The sequence below is a fragment of the Panicum virgatum genome, chromosome 2K, assembly GCF_016808335.1.
Source record: "Panicum virgatum strain AP13 chromosome 2K, P.virgatum_v5, whole genome shotgun sequence".
In the NCBI taxonomy this organism is placed as follows: Eukaryota; Viridiplantae; Streptophyta; class Magnoliopsida; order Poales; family Poaceae; genus Panicum; species Panicum virgatum.
Genome location: NC_053137.1, coordinates 20,950,455 through 20,973,541, shown reverse-complemented (window position 1 = coordinate 20,973,541; position 23,087 = coordinate 20,950,455). Strand labels below are relative to the sequence as shown.

Genomic DNA, 23,087 nt, shown 5'->3' with positions numbered 1-23,087 from the left:
CAAAAAGACGACATGTCCAGCAACTGAGTGTAGCAGAGATGCGGATGTTGCGGTGGTTTTGCGGACACACAAGGAGGGATAGAGTCCGGAACGAAGTTATTCGGGATAGGGTCGGGGTGGCACCAATTGAGGAGAAACTTACCCAGCATCGACTGAGATAGTTTGGACATGTCCAACGAAGGCCTACTGAGGCGCCGATGCGTAATGGGGTTCTTGAGCGGGTCGATAATGTAAAGAGGGGTAGAGGTAGATCTAAACTGACGTGGGATGAGTCGGTTAAGAGAGACCTTAAAGATTGGAATATCTCTAAAGACATAGTTTTGGATAGGAGCCCTTGGAGGCTAGCTATTAATGTGCCTGAACCTTGAACTCATTTCTTTTGGGTTTCATCTCTAGCCTACCCCAATTTATTTGAAAAAAAGGCTATGTTGTTGTATTTATCTAGTGTTGACATGCTTATCTAGTGTTGACAACAGTTTGTCCAAGCCTCGCTTGTGCGGATGTGTTTATTTCTGCACTGCTGTAACACGTAGTTTTGTGCTACACTACTTATGAAGTTTTGAAAACAGAAATCACTCTTGAAGTTCTATTTTGCTTTTGAAGTATGCTGTTCGAATCAGAACTTTCTAAAAAAAAGTGCTCATGGAACAGGTAGGGTGCTTGTTGGTGGTCCTTAAGTGTCAAATCTCACCGCCAACTATACTCAAGAACAAAGGAACACTATGCAAGTCACGGTGTTAAATTGAAGGTGAAAAGACCATTTTTAAGGCTGCAATGAACGATTTGCAGCCGTTCTGTATGTCTCACCCGTGTGTTCCCCAGTCGCTCCTTCCTCCCATTCGTGTTGGTGAGGAGCTGGCACAGGGGCCGGGCCGGGCCGGTGTGGGGTGGGGTGGGGTGGGGGGGGGGGGCTACAGAGAGCCACACGTGTGACTAGTAGTCAAGGTGTTATATAGTAATATTTTCCAAAACTGTATATCCAAATCAAAATTTGATTGCACAATTGTATTCCTTGCGATAAAATTTTCAAAACAAGATCATACCTAGATGATTTTTTATGTGGAACATTTTTTAATGCGGAATGGCTGGCGGCGAGATGTGGCCCTGCACCATCGAACGGCGACAGACAGGCACAGCCATGTAGCGGCGCTCCCACGCATGTGATCGGGCAGCAGCATGGACACGTGCCGCCGGGGCGCTACAGAGAGTCACACGTGTGACTAGTAGTCAAGGTGTTATATAGTATTATTTTCCAAAACTGTATATCCAAATCAAAATTTGATTGCATAATTGTATTCATTACATAAAATTTTCAAAACAAGATCATACCTAGCCGATTTTTTATGTGGAACATTTTTTAATGCGGAATGGCTGGCGGCGAGGTGTGGCCCTGCACCATCGAACGGCGACAGACAGGCACAGCCATGTAGCGGCGCTCCCACGCATGTGATCGGGCGGCAGCATGGACACGTGCCGCCGGGGCGCGGCGCCCTGTGCTCAACAGGCGGCGGTGCGGCCACACACGGCTAGGACGTGCACCTATGCTCGACGGGCGGCAGCACGGCAACACGCTGCTTGGCATGCATTGGCGCCGTTGATTCAGGGTGGGCATTCAGTTCTCTGGTTTGATTTTTCGATTTTTGAAGAAATTCGGTTCCTAAAAAATAGAAACCGATCGGTTCTAAGAAAATTTAGGAACCGAGCATTTCGGTTCGGTTCGGTTTCAGTTCTAACCGAATTAACTGAAACTTTAGGAGAAGGTAAGATAACAAGAAAAACATACATGTTCTATAGCAAGTTTAGACAATACTTCCTCTATTTTATAGAGAATAGTAATTGAGAAGAGAACAATAATGATAGAGTAATAGAAATATGACACATCACATATAAACTAAGTATACTATTAGAAAATACATGTAATTCAGTTCTTTCGATTAATTTGGTTAACCGAGAATAGGCACCAAATTTTTTTCGGTTATTTCGGTTCCATGTTTTTTGGAACTGAATAGGGAACTGATTTTTTCAGTTTCTATTATTTTGGCTTCAGTTTTCATTATTTCAGTTCGGTTTTTGGTTCGGTTAATTATGCCCACACTGACCGATGATGGGCATGGACGGGGCAAAATGGTCTTTTCGCATGCATCTTAACAACGGCTGAAAATAGACAATAGTGTCAAACTGAAAATCAATTTCAGACCTAGTGTCAAATATGGAAGATTTAGTTTTAAAGGGTCCATAAAGGAATAAGTAACTTTGCTAGTGCTAAATAAGGAATTTTCTCCGCTACCTAAGCCCGCAAATGTATCACACTTGCCTCATGACGAACACACTCTACATCACACAGTTCATCTTCCACGAAAAAGGAAGGGATACACTATTGAAAAAAAAATACTTTACCTTAGAAAGCCAGCCAAATTGATGCTGTGTCGCAATAGTCGTACACTGAAACCACCCCTTTCCCTCTAATTACTATGCTGCTGTTGGCCCCATGTAGCTCTGCGGGCTTTGTTATGAATGGCTTTGCGCATTCCCCATTTCATCAATTGAATTACCACGTATGACATGGTGCTAGGTCATGCACTTCATCAAACAGGTGCAACGTACACATCAATACCAAGAAGCTCCGTAGCTCACACAGACCATTGAATTACCATATATGACAATACTATCACTTCTGGATCTTCTTTTCTTGTGCAAAATTATCATTTCTGGATCTTGTGCTCTCACATGATCTAAAGTCCACTGAAGCAAGCAACTCTAGCTGTGCCCCATTTATGGGTCAGTTTGTTTGGCGCCTCTCAATGTATAAAAAAAAGATATTTCATCTCCAGCACTGCACCACAGGCCCTTGCTGCAGCCCATTTCACCACCAAAAAAGACACCCCCTCACAAAACTTACCTCTTCTCCAACAATTAATCATTCCTACTACTAAAATTGATGAAAGAATGATGGTATAAATAAATAACAAATGCACATTAATTAGATTGAGATCTTACCTTTTCCATGCCAATCTCCTTCTCTCACAACTTAGTAGGTTTAGAACAACTGCCTGTTAGGGGCAGATTCATTTAGCTTCTTCTAATTTCTATAAGTCTATCATGAATCCTCCAAGTTGGAGGCCTGACAGGTGGGGACGCCGTGAGGGATATGGGCTTATTAATCTTGGTAAAAAGTATTTTAATTGTTTTGGTTCGTTATAGTATTGATTTTGCAATATCATACTCTTGATGGAGTAGATTGCTACAGATTCCAACGGCGGAAGAGATATGCCTAGTAAATATTGTACTTGGAGAAATAAAATATTTTCAGACTCTTCTAAAGAGAAGGAAATATTTTAAAATCACTTGACGCGGGATTGGAGGCGATGGAGGGCTCCGATCGCGCGAGGGGGCGATGCACGACGGGCAGGGACTGACGACGGACGAAAGATGAAGAAAAAAAGTGTTATCCTTAGCCTCTTCTTAGTATTTTTATATTTAATTTTAGTGGTGGAGAAGAGAGGAGATGGACCAGCTGAAGCAAATTGCCAAACATGACGATGAACTCGATCCCGGCCTGATCAAACAAAAATGCGCTTCCTCGCGCATCGGCGGTGCGCTTAACACCTCACAAAGGCCGCTTGCCCGTCACATTTTCCAGCAAACCGATCACTTAGCCTCCAAATGTGATGTCCACTTCAAAGCGCACAGAACCACTCTCTGTACATAGGTAGGAAACAACACCATTGGGCCAAGCAAACAACACAGGATGACTGATGCTGGAACGGCAACTGAAATCTTTCTTGTTCCAACGGACAGGTAGCACAGGGAACAACACAGCGGTCGTCGGTACACAACACCAGCGTGGCCAACCAAATGGATGTACACAGGATGGGCTAACAGGCTCCTTCCGAGATGCTGACTCAGAGGGACGGCAGCAGCCAGAACATGGAGACGGCGGATGTCGCGATGAAGGACCAGGTGATGAATGCCAGGATCACCGAGAGCTCGTACCGCCCGCACGACAGCTGTGGGTACATCCTGCAAAAGTGTACGTCCCTCTCGAACAGGATGGTTACGCCGGCTGAGGCAGAGGCGGCTGCAAACGACAAGATCGCCGTCACCTGCGTGCAGCAACCAACCGCATCTTAATGTCTCATTAGCTGAACTTTTATAGTGGAAGTGAAATCAGAATAGGGTCCACAATATGCAGTGTAAAATGCGGTTGGTTAAGTGAAATCAATCCAACAGGAGAAAAAGACATTCCACAAGCTAGAGAAGTATCATCCAAAAGTAATGCAGAACACATTACTAGTTTATCATCTCTGATGTTGAAGAACAAGCTTAGGGAAGGTGCATTACTTATTCAATGCATACTTTCCTCTTAAATGTAAGTACTTGAGCAATAAGCAGACAAAATAAACCACGTACCCAGTCCCCAACAACAAACAGGCTAACAAGCACAGGGTTGTGAAGATCTCGTTTAGTCTTCAAAGAGTAGATATCAAGACAAGCAAGGCCAAAACTCCAAAGAAGCTGCAGGCCCATTGAAGCAATCAAGTAGCTGAAAAAAAGAGACATCAGAATAAGACACCTAGTAGCAGTGTAAAAGATACCCCAATATATGCATTATTGAGCTTTGAGCACATGCCCAAGCCATTCTGAACATTACTCAATAACTTTCAGAAGTGATTAAGTTGCAGTCTCAATACACTTAGCTGAGCAGGAGAGAGAACCATTTATGCATCAATGCAGTAGTCAAGAGTTCTAGACATGCAACACACCGAAAATAAAACTCCAACATGGAGACTCCGACCATGACAGAAAAAAAAAGATACATGTAAAGATAGAATAATGTCATTGGAACACGTGCGCACTTATGTTCAATATTGTAGCTATATCTTGTAAAGTGTTTCTCATTTATCTCTGAGGCCTTTAATGGCGCACAATACCATTACATAGTGATATAGTATAGAGTAGATCTAACCCTTCAATAATAGAGGCCTCCGTTTCTAAATATTTGGCAACTTTGACCAAACACGGTTACCAAGGTAACTCACTTTTTAATGAGCGAAATGACTAAAATGCCCTTATAAAGCTACCTTTAAGTGTTTCTAGAATATTCCTATAGTATTCTTATAAGGGCAAAATAGTAAAGTGTTTCTCGAGAAACGTGAATTGCCAAGTATTTAGAAACATATAAAGTGATCAAAAGTGACAAGTATTTGGAAACAGAGGTTGGTAATTAGTTTTCAGTTATAAATGAAAATTAAGATATGAAATTAGAAAGAAAGTCTAAAAAAAATGAATCTTGATATTAATATGTTTTCCCATAAAACCCTTATACTACCTATGCTACTCACATATACTACCTATACCACTACTGAACTTTTCAGTAGTATACAATTAATCTGAACCATCGAATGTTTATATACTAGTCCTTTCCAAACACTAGTATAAACCAGTATTGTGTACAATAAAAGACCTTTTATCTCTGCCAGTAATTGAATTCCGGGGGGTATCCTAGCTAATCAGTATTCTAATTCTAATGAGAAACCCTGGCGGACATCACGGCAGCACCATGGTATAGATTAGGAATTCAAATATTATTTTGGTCCATCTTTTATATAAATGAATTGATAGCGACCAACATAGGAGAATTAGGTGTCTTTTAAATTAATTAATTAATAAGAAATAGAAACCCATATTCGCCAAGATGAGGCTTTGAACTTGGGTGGTATGGGCATACAAACACACCCTTGACCAACCGAACTAGGCTCAGTTCCTATAAAACTCTCCAACACCTATGAGGAACTAGGTATCTTTTAAATTAAGAAGAAATAGGAACCCAAATTCACCTCAACAAGGACCTGAATTTGGGTGATCTGGGCCTACATCAACGCCCTTCACCGAGCTAGTCTCAATTCGGTCATATGCAGCCCATTAGGGCCTGTGACATGGAGAAGCCCAAGGCCATCATGCTAGGGCTGGCATTGTTCTTGCGCAGTTACTTGTTCATGCAAACAGTAACCACATTGTATTGTTTTTTTTTATTTATAGATGAGTCTTTAGTTGGTTCCTTTTTAGATGATTTCAGCAACCAGGTGATATGGAGGAAGGAACAAGTCTACTTTCTTGTTTAAGAATCTTCAGCAGGAAATGAATAAATCTATCTTGCATTCTTGCTTGAATCTACAAAAAATTGAACCCATCAAGGATCTCATTTGAACAATGGATAGAAAGGGAACATTCAAATATATAAAAAATATTGTCATCTTTTAAAAATAAAAATGTTACCCGCAATTGTTCTCTTCAGCAATAAAATTTTATGGTCAATCAGACAGAGCTTTTGGCACTTCTGACGATCATGATCCCTATGCCACAAGAAGCTTAAAGGGAAAATTGGTTGTACAGCATCAAAAATGAAGATTTCACAAAATGAACTGTTCATTCTAATGCTGCAACAGCCTTGCGATATTTAGCATTTTACCAATCCACTGAACTTAGTGTCACCTCTGTGTAATCTGCACCCTTCTGCTACTGATGCTTCTTGCCTCAGGATGGCTCCATGCAAGGCACTACTGGACAAAAAGATGCGCGTGTGCCATGGGCGGGTTGGTGGGGGAGGTTGGTGTAAGGACTTTGGGTTCACTTAACAAGGGTTCCTTGTGGCAAATGCAAGAAAGTCCCCATGTATGTTGCAAGAGTCAGCAAGGCATGGATAGGGTAGGCTCAGGGCTATTCTGGTAGGGCTAAACTATGCAAGGAGAGATTTAAATAAACAGCAGTGCCATATTTGTAACTAGTATTTCTTTTCATGAAATGTGTGATAGGAAAATCCTATGGCAAAAGAAAAGGGTCACCGGGATGGTACAAGTTTAAAATCAATGACAAGTTTCTAGGCTTAAACTGAACGGTGAGATATTCTTAGTGCTTAATTTGTCAAAATTTATATTTACAGAACAATGTTTCCAGAAGTTAAGGAACAGCGGTGCAAATATAAAAGTACGAGGTACAAGAGAATCTAGCACACAAAGTTAAATAGGAATTAAATAAAAGACTCTTTTCCTAACCCTGTCGAATAGGAACAAATGCATATTCATTCTTTTGGCATGTGTGTTGTATTCTTTACTTTCTTCTCCTGAATGCAAATGATACGTAGCCCTCTTGCGTGTTCAAGGAAAAAAAAAACCTCGACCACAGGGATGTTGCATCCCCTGTCTGAACTAAGGACAGTACCATCCCATAGCTGCCAGCAAACTCACTGAGTCTCAGGGAGGTACACACATTTAGCTAGCACCTGGGTGGGTCGCCTCCTCAATGAGAGACTATGAGCAGAGTGATCTCAATCAAGGTGAACATAAGACAGCAAGTGTCATTCATACATACGGTTAAAAAGATTCAGACCACAATTTTCACCCCATTTCTAACAGAAACAATTCAATATATAAAATGCTGCAACCTGTTTTGAGAGGATGGCATTACTGTGGAAGTTATAAATTTAAGGTCTTGTATCACGAAACATACAATTTAGTTCCTCATTACATAGCAACCCTCCACATAATTTTCAAACAAACAGCACCATATCCAATAACTAACTGAGAAATGTGCCCCATGAGTCCATGACAACTCATCTGGAGGAACCATTCACAATACAAACAAGAAAAGAAAATCCACTCATAATGGCACTACTCTGGGGCCAAACTCCCATAGAACTAATCCAAGCTAGTGAAGACCAAAAGTAGCAGGAGACATACTTTAGGAACCTGAAAACTTCACATCGTAAAGGAGCAGCATCTTTTGGCAGCTTAACATAGTTTCCGACTAATTCCAAAAAACCAGCATCTTCAGCTAGCCGCATTGGACTAAGAACGACTTATTCAGGGTACATTGCAGATTATGCTTGTCCAAAACCCAGAAGCGCCCACATTGTGAATTCTTAACGAAATTCGAAGAAACAGACGCACATCTGATTCGGACAAGGCTTACCAAAGCAAGAAAATTCGCACCTTTACCCAACCGCACGGCTAGCCATCCATGCAACCAATGCAGCGCAAAAGAAGCAACTGAGCGGAGGGGAGGAGAGGGATAGAGGAAGGAAGCGGGGTTACCAGAAGGCGGTGTAGTTGGAGAAGCCGTAGGCAGTGGCCATGGCGGCCATGGACGCGCCGGCCAACACGCATTGCGACAGGCGCAGCGCCATGCCGCTCCAGGTCCCCGGGCTCCCCAATACATCCTTCATCCCCGCTACCCAGTGGGCGGGTGCGAGAGGAAAGAAGGGCACCGGCGCCGGAGAGGGCGGCCGCCGCCGGTGGGAGGTCCGGCGAGGCTGAACACCCAACCCCTCACCGTGGATCTGTACTAGTACTCGCTTCTGCGAAATGGGGAAGGAACCAGCACCCAGCTAGGGGGACCCGGATTCTAGTGACTTGGCTTCAGCTAGGGGGACCGGGATTCTCTATTTTTATCTTCTAAATATAATATTTTATTCTGATCGTTAAGATTCTCTTCTCTTACGTTGTCCGCGCTCGTCGTATTCTATTTCCATCTTTTAAAAGAAATATTTAGTTTTGGTCATCGAGATTCTGTCATCTATATTTGTTGACATTTCGTAGCGTCACGAATAAAATAAAAAAAGCATATGCATATCATCGCAGGTTTTCACCTAAGAGTATTCCAGGGTATCGTATCCACAGAAGAATATGAGTATACTATGTAAGACTTTAACTCGTCCAAAGACACCATATTATTGAAGAGGAAAGGGGTTGAGTGGATTTTCTAAGGCTCAGAACCTAGAATAAGACAAGATCTAGAGTTGTCGTTTACTTCGGGCCACTGGGTTCCCCTGGCTAAAAGCCAAATGCTCTAGTGATTACGCACTGTTTTCTGTAACCGAATGTGGAAGATTACTGGGCAACAGACTAGGTTGTCACCACCTGCCGGCTACCTCTACAAACCGTGGGTATACTAAACAACAAAGTGGTAAAAGCTAGCCTAGACACCACATCTACGATACCTTGTACTAACTCTAGAGGCGATCAGGATTACCTGTCTCTATCAGGAGTCCAACTCTAGATTCATCCACTATTCACTAGTGAACACTCGATCCAGTAAACGATAGAAACTAGTACTTGAACTTACACTTTAATTCTAAATGTCGTGGCTCTAAGAGGAGGGCCACAGCCGGGTGGCGTAGTACACCCGCCTAATCCCAGAGGGTGGTTACTCGAGAAAGTGCAAGCTATTCCTCAGATCTACTCATGAAGCAAGAACACAAGAACACACGAGGATTTAGAGTGGTTCGAGCCGCCGGAGCGTAATACCCTACGTCCACTGGAAGTTCTATTGCTCTAGAGTTCGTGGATGAGTCTATTCTCTGCCTCTAAGCCCCGTTTGAGCCTTGAGTCCTTCTCTAGCGGGCGTCCCCCTTTTATAGCGCAAGGAGGACGCGTACACAGGCGTTGGACCCCGACAGGTGGGCCCAACAAGGATGTATAGTTTACCATCAAAAAGACATTGACAGTGCCTTGTGAATCTCTTTCTGGATACGCTTCATCGCCCTGTAGACTCTCTGACCGAGGGGGGTCTTCACTTGTCCTATCGGCGAGGCGCCCATTGAGGCGGTGTAGGTTGCGACGTAGAGTGTTGGGTCTATCGCGTAGGCGTTATGATATTCCGTCGCCGAGCTGTCGTGTCTAACTGGCGTTGCAGACTGACGCGCGTGGCGTGGGTGGCGCCAGCGGCTGCATTGTGCGCCTTGGTAATGCGCGATCAATAGTACAGCCTGGCAAAAGTCATCTCGGGCTCTGCTGTGGCAGAGCGCACTTAACATCTCCCGCATTGAATGCGGTAGGTGGGCTAGTCTTCCCGGGGAAGCTTCGCGGCTGCGCGCGTGCCTGCGCCTGCGGGCACGTGGCGGCTCCGGACCCCCTCAAGCGGGGTGTCTGTTCCCTCCCCGCTGAGGGGTCCGGGATCCCGTGGAAGGTCCGGGGCCCCCGGCTGTTTTGGCTGAGCGCGCCCTTCTCCGGGACACGCGGCGTCACCGGACCCTTCCCTAGCAAGGAATGGGTCTGGGGCTGCTGACCGGGCGAGAAGGGCTTCGAACCGCGGGGGTCCAGCTGCTCAAGCCATCAGCGCGTAGTCACAGATAACTACGAGGCTCTTGCCTAGACACGGCAATCACCTCTGGACACGTGGTGACACCGGACCCGTCCCAGAGCGGGAAGCGGGTCCGGGACCGTTGGTCCGATGAGGTGGAGTCGGACCCCAGGGGTCCGGCTGCTCAGCTCCTTAGGGCGTAGTTACGGATAACTACGCGAGTCTTGACGCAGAAAGAGGGGGTACCCTAGTCCAGAGGTACCGACAATGGCCCCCAGGCCCACCTCGGGGGAGGTACGAACCCGCAGGTGGGGCCATTATCGTGACGTGTTTCGACGCAATCCTGGTTGCGTTGGCTTGCTCATGTTGAGAGCGGGTGCTCCGGACCCCCTAAAGGTCGTAGCACTTGTTGCCAGGTTCAGGTACTAGAGCGTTCTCCGCAGGGCGGCGAAGGTGCATGCTTAGGGTACGGAACCAAGCTAAGCGGCTGCACGGACCTCGAACCGCCCAGGGAGCGAGCACCACTTCCCCGGACCCGGCTTCAGGCGACCGTGGCGAGCGGTCTCCGCCGGAGCGGGCCACCGAAGTGGACTTGAGCGACCGTGGCGAGCGGTCTCCGCCGGAGCGGGCCACCGGAGTGGACTTGAGCGACCGTGGCGAGCGGTCTCCGCCGGAGCGGGCCACCGGAGTGGACTTGAGCGACCATGGCGCGCAGTCTCCGCCGGAGCGGGCCGCCGGAGTGGACTTGAGCGACCGTGGCGAGTGGTCTCCGTCGGAGCGGGCCACCGGAGTGGACTTGAGCTGTTGCCATTGATCCAATGAGATACGCCACCGGACCTTGTGGTAGGGCATAGGAAACCACACCTTATACTAGAAAGGAGTCCGGACCTCTAGGCACGGCAGCTTCGGATACTAGGGGACTCGTAACAGGGCAGGGAAGTACGTTACCAGGCTAAGCGGCTATGCAGAACTTCTCCACCCCAGGATACAAGCACCACTTCCCCGGAGCAGGTCCCTAGGAGTTCGGGCCACCTTCCAGCTAGAAGGGGTATCACAGCCTGTTCACAAGCCAGCAAACTCAATGTGGATCGTTAGCAACAATGGAAAGACTCCGCACGAAAGAAGGAAACAGTCAAGCCGAACGGACAAGTGCCATTAAGTTAATGTAAAGATAAGACTGAAGAAGCAAATCTCCTTCATTACTTGATTTGTGGTGTACATCAGATGTCGGGATTACGAGGGTGAACCTCTACCGCTCTGGACCACTTGCTGGTGTCGCCTGTTTGTGCGATGAAGCCAGAGGTCGGGTTTACAAGGGCGGACCTTTACCGCTCTGGACCACACGTAGGCACCACATCATTACAAAGGAGAAACACACTCAATCCTGTCTAGAGGTAACCTACAGCCGTCGCCTCGTAAGGCATGCACGTTCCTGGCCGGAGTGGAACTGCCACCTTGGAGGTTCTTCTCAGTCGTTGGGGGCGAAGGCGCCCTGGACATGCTTATACAACATCATCCAGCATCACCTTGGGAGCTTGCACGGCTCTTCCCAGCACAAGAATTGTCCCACGCTCAGATAGCATGGGAACAAATTCTTTGGCTTTGAATAGGAGTGGTCCTGCCGTTGCCAGCTGCCGTCGGAAGCTAGCCCGATGGCCGCTCATAGTGAACTGAAGCCAGCTTGACACCCTGGCGCAGCGGAAGGACGGGTGCTCGTTTGGACGAGCACGGAGCGTGGACAAGGGCGGTCGTTCGCCGGCTCCACCTTGGTGCTGGGATAGGTCCCCCGCGCCTTGTAGTGGAGGTCGACGCCTGTCTGCAGCAGCTCCAAAGGAGGCTTGACCCAGTCGAGGGAGAAGGCGACAGACATCCTTCCCGAGCCACAGCTGTCGGTTCTAGGCTCCATTTTGAGAGGAAACCTTGAGCCGACGCCGTACCGCCGCAGGGGACCCCTGGTGGTTGCTTGAGAGAAAACCTTGAGCCGACGCTAAGGTGTCGCAGGGTGACGCGCAGCAGGCGTCGCCCCTGCGCGCCACTGTGCCGGCTCTGAGGTGTCGAAGTGGCGACGCACAGCAGGCGCCGCTGCCGTGCGCCACTGCACCGAGGACACTGCTGCCTCGGTGTCAGGGCATGCGGTGTAGGTGACGCCGTGCCACTCTTCATCTTCTCGTCGTCGTTGCAGATGATGAGCTCAACCTCAGAAGCCAGGAGGTGAGCGAAGATCTAGCCAACCCTTGCGCGATCCCCACGGACGACGCCAGATGTCGTGGCTCTAAGAGGAGGGCCACAGCCGGGTGGCGTAGTGCACCCACCTAATCCCAGAGGGTGGTTACTCGGGAAAGTGCAAGATATTCCTCAGATCTACTCATGAAGCAAGAACACAAGAACACACGAGGATTTAGAGTGGTTCGGGTCGTCGGAGCGTAATACCCTACGTCCACTGAGAGTTCTATTGCTCTAGAGTTCATGGATGAGTCTATCCTCTGCCTCTAAGCCCCTTTTGAGCCTTGAGTCCTTCTCTAGCGGGCGTCCCCCTTTTATAGCACAAGGAGGACGCGTACACAGGCGTTGGACCCCGACAGGTGGGCCCAACAAGGATGTATAGTTTACCATCAAAAAGACATTGACAGTGCCTTGTGAATCTCTTTCTAGATACACTTCATTGCCCTGTAGACTCTCTGACCGAGGGGGGTCTTCACCTGTCCCATCGGCGAGGCGCCCGTTGAGGCAGTGTAGGTTGCGGCGTAGAGTGTTGGGTCTATCGCGTAGGCGTTATGATATTCCGTCGCCGAGCTGTCGTGTCTAACTGGCGTTGCAGACTGACGCGCGTGGCGTGGGTGGTGCCAGCGGCTGCACTGTGCGCCTTGGTAACGTGCGATCAACAGTACAGCCTGGCAAAAGTCACCTCGGGCTCTGCTGTGGCAGAGCGCACTTAACATCTCCCGCATTGAATGCAGTAGGTGGGCTAGTCTTCCCGGGGAAGCTTCGCGGCTGCGCGCGTGCCTGCGCCTGCGGGCACGTGGCGGCTCTGGACCCCCTCAAGCCTCCCCGCTGAGGGGTCCGGGATCCCGTGGAAGGTCCGGGGCCCCCGGTTGTTTTGGCTGAGCGCTCCCTTCTCCGGGACACACGGCGTCACCGGACCCTTCCCTAGCAAGGAATGGGTCTGGGGCTGCTGACCGGGGGAGAAGGGCTTCGGACCGCGGGGGTCCGGCTGCTCAAGCCGTCAGCGCGTAGTCACAGATAACTACGAGACTCTTGCCTAGACACGGCAATCACCTCTGGGACACGTGGTGACACCGAACCCGTACCAGAGCGGGAAGCGGGTCTGGGACCGTTGGTCCGGTGAGGTGGAGTCGGACCCCAGGGGTCCGGCTGCTCAGCTCCTTAGGGCGTAGTTATGGATAACTACGCAAGTCTTGACGCAGCAAGAGGGGGTACCCTAGTCCAGAGGTACCAACACTAAGAAATATAAGGAAGTCACGAATACTTACTATGATTGATAAGCATTCATCGAGATACGAGTGAAGAAGAGTGCCGACAGACCCTGCACTTTCCCGACTCTCTCTCAGTCTCGTAGAGGTACAATTTGGAGAAGATGTAGCGAAAATGGCCTCTCATGCCATATTTCAATATAATGTTTTGGCGATTGATGACACACACAACACTTGGACTAATGTGATTGTTAAGATAACTATTCTCAGGCTTTTAGGTTCAAGTGATGACAAAGAGAAGAGAGGCGTAGCAAGGCCCGAAGGACAAGAAGCGAAGAGACTGTGAAGAAATTCAATACACCGGTTGAACCGACGTTAAGGAAAAGACACACACCGGTGTAATTGTCCAGAAGCTGGAAACTGAAGATACACTCACCGGATTAATCGACGTTGAAGAAAATGCATACGTCGGTGCATTGCCAAACGAAGACCGATGAAAATACATACACCGGTTGAACCGACGATGCATCGGTCAATTGCATCAGTTCAGTTGTCCAGAGAGGTGGTTTTTGGAGGAACGTGAAGAAGTTACAATCACCGGTTAAACCGACGTTAATTTTACATACACCGGTTGATTGCATCGGTTAAACCGGCGATACACCGGTTAATTGCTAACGGCTAGTTTTTCACGTAGCAGTTTACATACACCGGTTAAACCGATGATGGCTTTTGGGGTACGTCGGATTAACCGGCGTTACGCAGTTTTCTGACAGCTTTTCTCCAACGGCTATATTTGCTTGTGCTGCCTATATATACCCCCAAGGCCGGGTCATTTGAGTGTGCTGGAGTTCAAGGAAGTATACAAGAGCTAAAGATCATCTCCAACCACCATAGAGCTTCATTGTACATCATATAGGCTTAAGCACACTTGTGAGAGTGCTTAGTGCTTGTTTAGGCTTAGTTCTTGAGAGAACTAGCTTGAGAGAAAGCCTTGCTGCGGCAAGCACCTTGTGTACTCGTCGTGTGACCCTCCGACTTGGTGTGGAGTGGCAACGACACTTTGTGCGGGGAAGGAGGCCCCTACTTGGTGTTAAAGCTCCAAGATAGTGAAGACGGTGCCGTGGTGACGCTTCGAGATAGACGGTGGCGGTGACCTCGTCTTTGTGACTTGGCGTCACTTAGCCTTTGCTTGTCGGGAGCCTTGGAGGCGTGGCAAGACGGTGATCAAGCGAAGAGACTCGGCATCACACTTGTTCTTTGTGAGCAAGTGGCCGTGGACGTAGGGAGGGACTTTGGTGTCCTAACCGAACCACGTTAAATCGTGTGTCTTGTTGTCTTCACGGGAGTTTGCATATCCTCTCCCTTACCGCTTTACTTACCACATTACGTTTCCGCATTTACTCTTTCTTGCTTACCTTTACTTTCCTAGTTAGTTTAATTAGGATTGGCTATAGGTTGCAAGTCTTTTGGGGTAAGTAGAGGGTAGCATAGATAAACCTTAGTCATAACTAGCATGTGTAGGACGTGTTAGGTTTATCTTATGCAATTAGATTGAGCCCTAGGATAGAAAAGCGATTAGCGACCCTATTCACCCCCTCCCCCTCTAGGGTCGGACACCCCGGTGATCCTTACAGAAGAGCATTGACAATCCGGCGCCTCTCCTGAGTACCTCTACCCCTATCTATACTCTTCTAGGCAGCATAAGCCACAAAGGTGAGCTCCTAAACTCTAAAGGTGAGAAGAGGATGAAATGTGAGATGTCTTCATTTGGAGTCCTCTACTATTTATAGATGAGTGGCATGAGTTCTTCTGTCGTGAATTGAGCCCGGAGCCTCTAAGAACCGACTTCAGCATCCAATGACCGTGTGACACGTGCAAGATGAGGACCAGAGGCGCCAACCGAAAAAGACGGCAAAACGACCTCCCCTTTGGTTTGGACACTGCTTGGTGAGCCCCCATGTCAGTTATGTGTGGCATGCCTTGTCTTAAAGCGGTTTGCTAGCTCTGGTGGGCCTGTGGATCCTCATGAATGCGCCTGATTCGTCGAGAAGGTATTGCGTTGGATCGATGACATGTCATCTTGTTTGTGGGCTGCATTCTCTTCTCATGTGTAGTTGCCAAGTGGACCCTTTTGATCCTTGTGCTTGCTTTTGAGTGGTTGAGCATTTGTACTTGAATCATTCTTGCTAATCTCTTGCATTTTTGGTCCAAATTCACCTGCACACATCTTCACACCAGCATCTATGAAATTCGTCAATAAATCATCCTATACTAATATTTATTCCTTTCGATGCTCATCTTTTTGCGAGATAGTTGACGGTAAAAAATGGTCACAATAGACCGTCAACAAGATCTCCACACTTAGTTCTTTGCTTGCCCTCGAGTAAAGGCTAGAACTAAGGCGGGCCCGACTTCTATATGATATGACACCTGCATACAGATTATTCTAAACTTTACCTTTACCTGTGAATTTTGATGTGTCTACCATAATTGTTTGGTGTTGGTGTTTCTTATGCTCGATAGAATATGGATTCCGCAAGCGCACAGAATCACCGCTGTAGCACTTCACCTTGGAGTATTCCAGGGTATCGTAATTTTCCTCAGGGAAGCACTATGGCAAAGAGTATCGAAGAATCGAATGACAAACTTTACTAGAGATATCAATCGACTAACTTAGTGGGGGTAAGCCTGATATGATAGATAAGATAATGGCCACGATGACCGTCTGACAGAGGAGACTCTAATCCTTAGAGAGGTAAGCAGCTGGGAGGGCAACGAGCGAGGAAGACTCCTAAAACACTTCTAAACTATTGAGCTAGCCTCTCTAGACTAAACCTTGTTCCTAACTAGTTATCGGGAACCTAGAGCTTACTTCGGCGGCCTCAGGGAAGGACTCAAACTGGGGTGAGAAGGGAGTCCAACGGCAGTCGGCACTACTGCTATGAAAGCACCCGAATGTGGTGGACTACAAGGGACGGACAAGGCTGTCACCACCTGCCGCCTACCACAACGGTACCGTAGGATGAAACACACTTTCTAGCTAACACTAAGCTTGGACACCACGTCCGTACTCGGTGTTAGGATTTCTCTTGTCGCGTACAAGAGAAATCCCCCTCAACCTAGGGACCTAACTTGAGTTCCCTAGTCCGGGCGAGAAAACCCGTAAGGTAAGATCCCTATAAACAAGAAAGATACAAAGCCTAAACTAAAGGATCCGTACACAAGTAAGATAACTTGAGAAGGTAAATAAATACGGAAAGTAAAGCTGACTCAAAAAGATAAAGAAGATAACTACATTGATAAATGTCAAAGGAAAAGATACAAGAGCTTATACCCGACTTCCGATGACGACTCCGGAATCCTGAGGCAAGCTCGACTCGACTCTAACTCCCAACTACCTAACCTACTCTAGAAAGTAAAAGTGAGAGAAGAGAGCTCCTTTGTTGTGTGTCTCACAAGTGAGGGGTGGAGTCCTATTTATAGCCTTCCAGAGTCGGTAAAGTGGTTGGCGTCAGTTGTAAGCAGCTGAGGTCGGTAGGCTTAACTTCCACGCGAAGCCTGGAGATGAGCAGCTGCCAAGTGGGGCCAGCCAGCCCCTCCTAGGCCGGCCGACCTAGGATCGTGGCGGTTTGGCCACCGCCTTCTCCTGAACGCTCCTGATTCACTCCTAGGGTCGGTGACAGTTGCTTGGTCTTGACGCAGGCAGTTACTGGGCCGGTCGGCCTGGGGTAGGCCGGCTGGCATCCCTCTGGCGCCCCTCGGCCCTCCGTCGCACCGACGTCGTACGTGGATGCTTGTGATTGTTCCAGGGAGGTGCTTCACCGACTTATGCTTGATATGACACTATCTTGTGGGTCCTTTGATCCATGTCAATGCCTTTCGGTCCATTCGATCAAACCGACGTCCAACCCACGACTCAGAGGCATTGTGGGTGTGTTACTTTGCCTCTGGATTGAAGACGTGGCACACTCCTCAGGGATGCCAAGCCGGCCGGCCTAGGATAGGTCGGTCGGCCTGGGTTTGTGCCCAACTTCGCCTGTTTTTGGTACATGATCACCTGAAATCAAAACTCATCCAAAACTCGTGGAACTTATTAGAATTAAGTAAAATATGAATGGAATATAGTGTAAAGCTCATTTTATTCCCAAGTAGTTGACGGTTAAAATGTGAAATAATTGCAGTCAACACCCCCTAAGCTTAAATTTTTGCTCGTCCTCGAGCAAACCTCAAACTAAGGCTCGGTGAATCAGGAGTTGCATCGATGTTCATACCTACAGATACCTTATGCACAACAATTTACTCTAACCCATGTGTACTTTGAATAAGTTGGCTCATACCTTAATTTCTGGAGATGGGGCTTACTTGCATTTCATCCCTCGTCTTGAGCAGTTGAGAGACTGAACAGCCACCACCGGAATATTTTCTGCTTCTTGTTCAAGTTCCTATCTCGGAGTTTTGCAAGTTTTCAAAAATGGTTTAAGATTCCCCAATGGTGCTCTCAAATCGCTCAAGGTGTATGATCCTCACCATGGTAGGAAAATTTGACCATCTTCCTCCTACTCTAATGCTGATATGTGGAGTTTTGGGTAGGAAGAGTGTAGCATACCTTGGTTACCTGTGTTGCTGAGCCGAAGAGTGGTTCGCAAGTGGTTGGTACTCAATCAAATCCTGATCTTATGGATGATATAATTATCAAGGGAGAGGGAGGAAATGGACACACACATAGAAAATCTTTGGTCTTTTTATTTGAGCTCCTTGCAAATGTCTTTTGTATGGAGATATGGATCTTTGTCTTTTTTTTAAGAAGATGACCCATACTCCATAATGATAGAGTTTTGGAAAGGGAGTATTTGCTTGGATTGACCATTTAAGATGGATGGGCTCACTGTGGAGATTTTGGGTTTTGTCGTGAGGGGAATTGTCTGGCGAAGGTGGATATCAATACCCGGAGTAGGTAATTGACATGCCAGACATTTTGAGGCTAACAAACAAGGGGTACGCAAAGGAGAAAAATCGGTAGATGGCAAGTACCTTCCTCGAACGGACTCACCATTCGGCAAAGCTCAAAATAGCTCAAGATAGCTTATATCGGTTCATATGATAAAATATTATAGCTCTGGGTAGGACATGTAAACCCAAAGGGAAATCTTTACCATGTTTTATTTTAAAGAAATTCCGAGAGGTTCCCTACTAGAGAAAGCTGTTTTATTCCGATTCGGGCCATCTCAAATCTCACAACAATTTAGACTTGGAAATCAAGCTCATGCTCCCACTCAAACCTGAATTTTAGTGATTTTTCCATGAGCCAATATTTTGAGTACTAGGAGAGTAAAAGATTATATACGAGGTACTTGCAAGCATGGACAGAGCAATTATTCATCATCTTCATGATAAGAGTTTACACGGATTTCCACACATATATGTTGGGAGTTTTATTCATAGCATGAAACATTTTTTTGTGTTTTATTTTAATTAATTTATTTTATTTTTTTTATTCTCTTTTTATTTAAATTTTTGAAAAACTCAAACTTTATATATACAGTAGCTCTATTAGATACCCTGTCTATGGAATAAACTATTCCATACCCGAACCCACCCCCGAGCGTCCAGCGTCCGTCCACCCCGCGCGTCCGCGCCCAACGATCGACCCGCCCGTTTTTTTTTGCGCCAACCCACCCCCCACCATCCCCGCCCTGTGTGGGCCCCACACCGCTGGTAACCTTTTGCGTCGCCCAGCTTCAGGATCAGGTCGGTTCTATTCCCCGACGCCGCTCCGCTCCTCCCGTCGCCGTCGCCTGTCGCTCTGTGCTCCCGTCTCCGCCGTCCCCAGGAGAGTACCTGCCGACGGCGCCGGATCCTGAGTCGTCGGCAGATGCGGACGGCTGCGCTGGTTTTGGTCTGGTCCACCGTCAGCCTCCTCGTCTAGCTCCCACTCGAGGTGTTGAAGACCGGGCGGTGATTCGGTTTGGGATGAAGCGATTCGGGAGGAAGAAGGGCGGTGGGGACTGGCTAGTGGCAGATCTGGGCCAAATCGATCGGCAAGTGTTGGTGCGGCTGTGGCAGATTTAGGCCACAAGAATTTATGGGTACAACATCCCTTGGTAAATGGCTTCTCTCACTCCCGGCGGCGGAGACTGCCCTCAGCAGCTACTATTTATAAATCTCATCTCGTTCATCAACTTGGGTTCTTTAAACTGATTCACCTGTTTTCGATTGAGCGATCTAATTTGTTTGAGTTCAATTTGCTCCCCTGCAGCCCTGCTCGTGCGTGAGGATGCAGATGCATACAGTAATCAGGTCCGCAACTTCCGCATCGCGATTTAAACCCAGGTCAGTCTCCTTAATTCGAGCATAAATGTTGGCGCAGGGAAAGAAAATCTGTACACTACACGCAATATTCTTGCAGATGAATGAATGCTAAAGGATCACGGAAGGCAGGCAGGTGGCAGGGTTCTCAGACATCCATGGGGACATCACTGATGGCCGCCGGCAGACCATGAGGTGGCAGATACCAGCGGCCGGCATCCCGGCAGCATCTCATTCGGACTCACGACCAATCCGCAAGCATCAGGTAAGCCGCTTGCTGTATTAGAAAATGTTTTTTTAATTTTCACCTATTATGTGATGCCTGAGTAGCTATAAGATGTAGAATGTTCATATGATAGCTAGCACTATCGTTCTTGACAGTCTAAGGAATTATCTTTCTTTGTTTAAGCACTCTTTTTAAAGGTTGTGCTATTTAAATTGTTGATTGTTCCTTTGACAAAGGTTTCTTTGACCTGTTCGTTGTGGTTCTAAATTTATGATTCATTTCTCACCAAATTGTTTATGACTTGTTTAGTATGTGATGTTTTGTGCCATTATAAATAAAAAAAACTGTTCCCTGGCTTCAGGCCAAGGTTATTGATTGCACGGTGGAAATTATTCCTTCTTGACACTGTCACACTAGCCCGTGCAACACAAATTTAACTGAACAATCATGGCTCTGCCTGATTTAATAATATTATGTAGACAAATTAGCTAATCGTGTAAAGGATAAACAAACATGCGTAGCACTAGTGCTGATGATCTTTGTTTATGAATATTTTTCAGATTACATACCCTTTTGAATTACTAGTGGCACTATAATAAAAAATAGATCTTTCTCAATTAGGTTACCTGTTTATGGATTATCTCGTATGTTTAAATCGCACAAAAAATTCTTAGAGCTGTTACCGTAGCATCATTCTTTCAGAAATGCCGTTCCTGATGTGGTCAGTTGGTCTCTCTCTGCATGGTGGTGGGATCAATCCTCCTGCGATGCCCATCTTTTACCAAAAAGCTGGTAGTGATGAGCATATGTGCAACAATGTGTAGTGATCCAGGATCAAGCTCCCAGTAGAGAGGAGAAAGTGTGGTAGCCTCTTCTTTCAGGTGCATTGTCCGTTTGTTCTTTCTTCTATTGTCGACTAGCATCGTATATTATGTGAAACTCCACCGGTGCATGTGTTCGGATGGTGAGTTTTTAATTTGGCTTATTAATTCCTGATTTCAACTTCTGTCATTGGTTGTAGATAACCGTCATCATCCTTTTGCTAGTGTTATGATCTCTCGACAACGACCATGGCCAGATATCTGCGAACACTAGATGCTCATGGCGCTCGCTCCTTGGAAGCTCAGCCTCAGGAAAGATAGGTGAGCTAACTCCCATCTCTTAGTGATTGGTCACTTTATTATTTGTTGATCGATTTACACTTTCAGTAGGAAAAATGTATATTAATAGGATTTATTGTCCTTATGTGTTGGCTAGGGAAGGAGGGTTTCTTTAGCTAGGACTGTCACTGTATTCTAGTAAAAATCTCTTTCAGAATTCGTTATTATGTGCGATATGGAGAAAGAATGTGCAGAAATGATGCACTCCTTTGCACTGATCATAGCTGTTTACTTAGTTAGTGTGTTCAGTCCTTTGCTGCTGTGTAGTAAATTTCATTTCTTTTTTGTTTTATCTGAGCAAAATATCTGACCAGCAGTCTCTCTTCTTCCTACCTACTACAAATCCATCCATTCATCTCCAGGATCAGGTTGCTTTTCAGAACACCTTTCTCTTTGGTTCCTGTTTATGTCAGTTTACTAATCTATTCCTCCCAATTTATTCTGCTTTAATGGCATAATGGCACTGAAACTATCACTTCCTGTTTAGGTGCAAGTGCTTTGACAGATGAAGTAAATGTATGTATTAAGTTCCTTTTATCAGTCTTGTAGCAGGGGTTAATAATTTTTATCCTGATGTATGATCAGGTCTGTTGATTGTTGAAGGTGATATTAAACTGAACTCTGCTCTCTCCACTATGATAGCTTGCTAGCTCTGCTCTTAGAACCTGATCTCAGTTTAGTCCAGTGGTCGCTCAAGTTCTAATACTTGAACATGGGTATGCATTCTGTAAATTCTAAAGCACATCAAAATTGATATAAATTCTTATCAGGTTTCAATATAGTTATATAAAATCAGCTCCACATTTCTACTGCTTGGATTTTTTTCTCTTTCTGAGCTATCCTTTATATGAATTCTGTAAGATTGTGTTCAAGGATCTTATTTACAGGTGGGTGTTTTGATCAAGTTGTGATGAAGATCTTTTGCCTCAGAAGAAACTAAGGTGGCAGATGATGCCAGAAGATCATAACTGCACTTGCCACAAATGTAAAAGACACTCGGATGCAGCTATGCATATTTGTGGAGTGGAGAGGTGCTGAACTTTTACTTTTAGTCAAAGCTATGTAGTCAGTCCCCCCTGATGATATATAGTCAAAATTTCAAGTGCAAATGTCCAGTATTGGACTATAAAAGTAGTTTAATCTTCATAATGTGTAGAAACGATACTTAAGAACCTACTCCGAAGACTTGTCAGTTGTACAAATGTTAAAGCTGTTTTGGAGCACGTGTTTAAAATCTTATTATTTGTATTTTGGTGACTCTGTTTTTGTTAAAAATGAAGAACTTTGCTATTTGCCTGGTTGTATGCCTAATTGGCTCCTGATGTATTGATGGCCACTGTTGAGAAACAATACACGCGGATACGCCGCCAGTTTTATCATTCAACATAGCCGCGTCAGGCCATCATTCATACATGCCGGGTAAAAAACGTAACTGCATGCCTACCTGCTTACGCTCGCACCTTGGAAAAAAACGGAAACCAGGCTCGCACCTACGCAGTGAAACTGGACAGGCAGAGTGAGAAAAAAACTGCACCTTGCAATAAAAAAATGGAAACCACGCTCGCCACTATGAGGTGTCGTGGTGCAACCGTATAGGCGGAGCGAAGAAAAAAAACCGAAGACGGATGGGAGGTGGCGAGGTGTCGTGGTGCAACCGGATAGGCGGAGGGAGGAAAAAAAACCGAAGACGGATGGGAGCTCGGTGCGCGGACGCGCGAGCACGGCGCGTGCCGCTGGCTCGGGTATGGAATAATATTTTACCAGGGTACGGAATAGCGGTGTCTAGCGTAAAGACATCACCCCGTGTGCACGAGCTCAAAGGAAAGCAGGGAAATTCACAGGAAAACTTAATCCATTTCCACAAAGCAAACTTACATACGGCTTTCC

The 23,087-nt window shown here is 46.5% G+C and overlaps 1 protein-coding gene and 1 long non-coding RNA gene across 8 annotated transcripts; one reads left to right on the top strand and one right to left on the bottom strand.

Annotated features, from left to right (window-relative positions):
• Positions 1 to 3,652: 3,652 nt before the first annotated feature.
• On the bottom strand, positions 3,653 to 8,411 carry LOC120671352 (CASP-like protein 5B3). Its single transcript, XM_039951651.1, has 3 exons — positions 8,091 to 8,411; positions 4,411 to 4,543; positions 3,653 to 4,103 (listed from the first exon to the last, which is right to left on the bottom strand). Exons 1-3 carry the CDS (start codon positions 8,219 to 8,221, stop codon positions 3,903 to 3,905), a joined length of 465 nt encoding a protein of 154 aa, XP_039807585.1. The 5' UTR covers positions 8,222 to 8,411; the 3' UTR covers positions 3,653 to 3,902.
• Positions 8,412 to 19,194: 10,783 nt separating this feature from the next.
• On the top strand, positions 19,195 to 22,490 carry LOC120671327. 7 transcript variants are annotated; one of them, XR_005673600.1, is made up of 5 exons: positions 19,195 to 19,609; positions 19,765 to 19,838; positions 19,915 to 20,079; positions 20,743 to 21,182; positions 21,563 to 22,490. It is a non-coding gene; the product is annotated as an uncharacterized LOC120671327 (long non-coding RNA). The 7 variants fall into 7 exon arrangements; XR_005673597.1 differs by having other exon boundaries at positions 20,743 to 21,916; positions 22,088 to 22,490; XR_005673604.1 differs by having other exon boundaries at positions 19,196 to 19,609; positions 20,743 to 20,921; positions 21,062 to 22,490.
• The last annotated feature ends 597 nt before the right edge of the window (positions 22,491 to 23,087 follow it).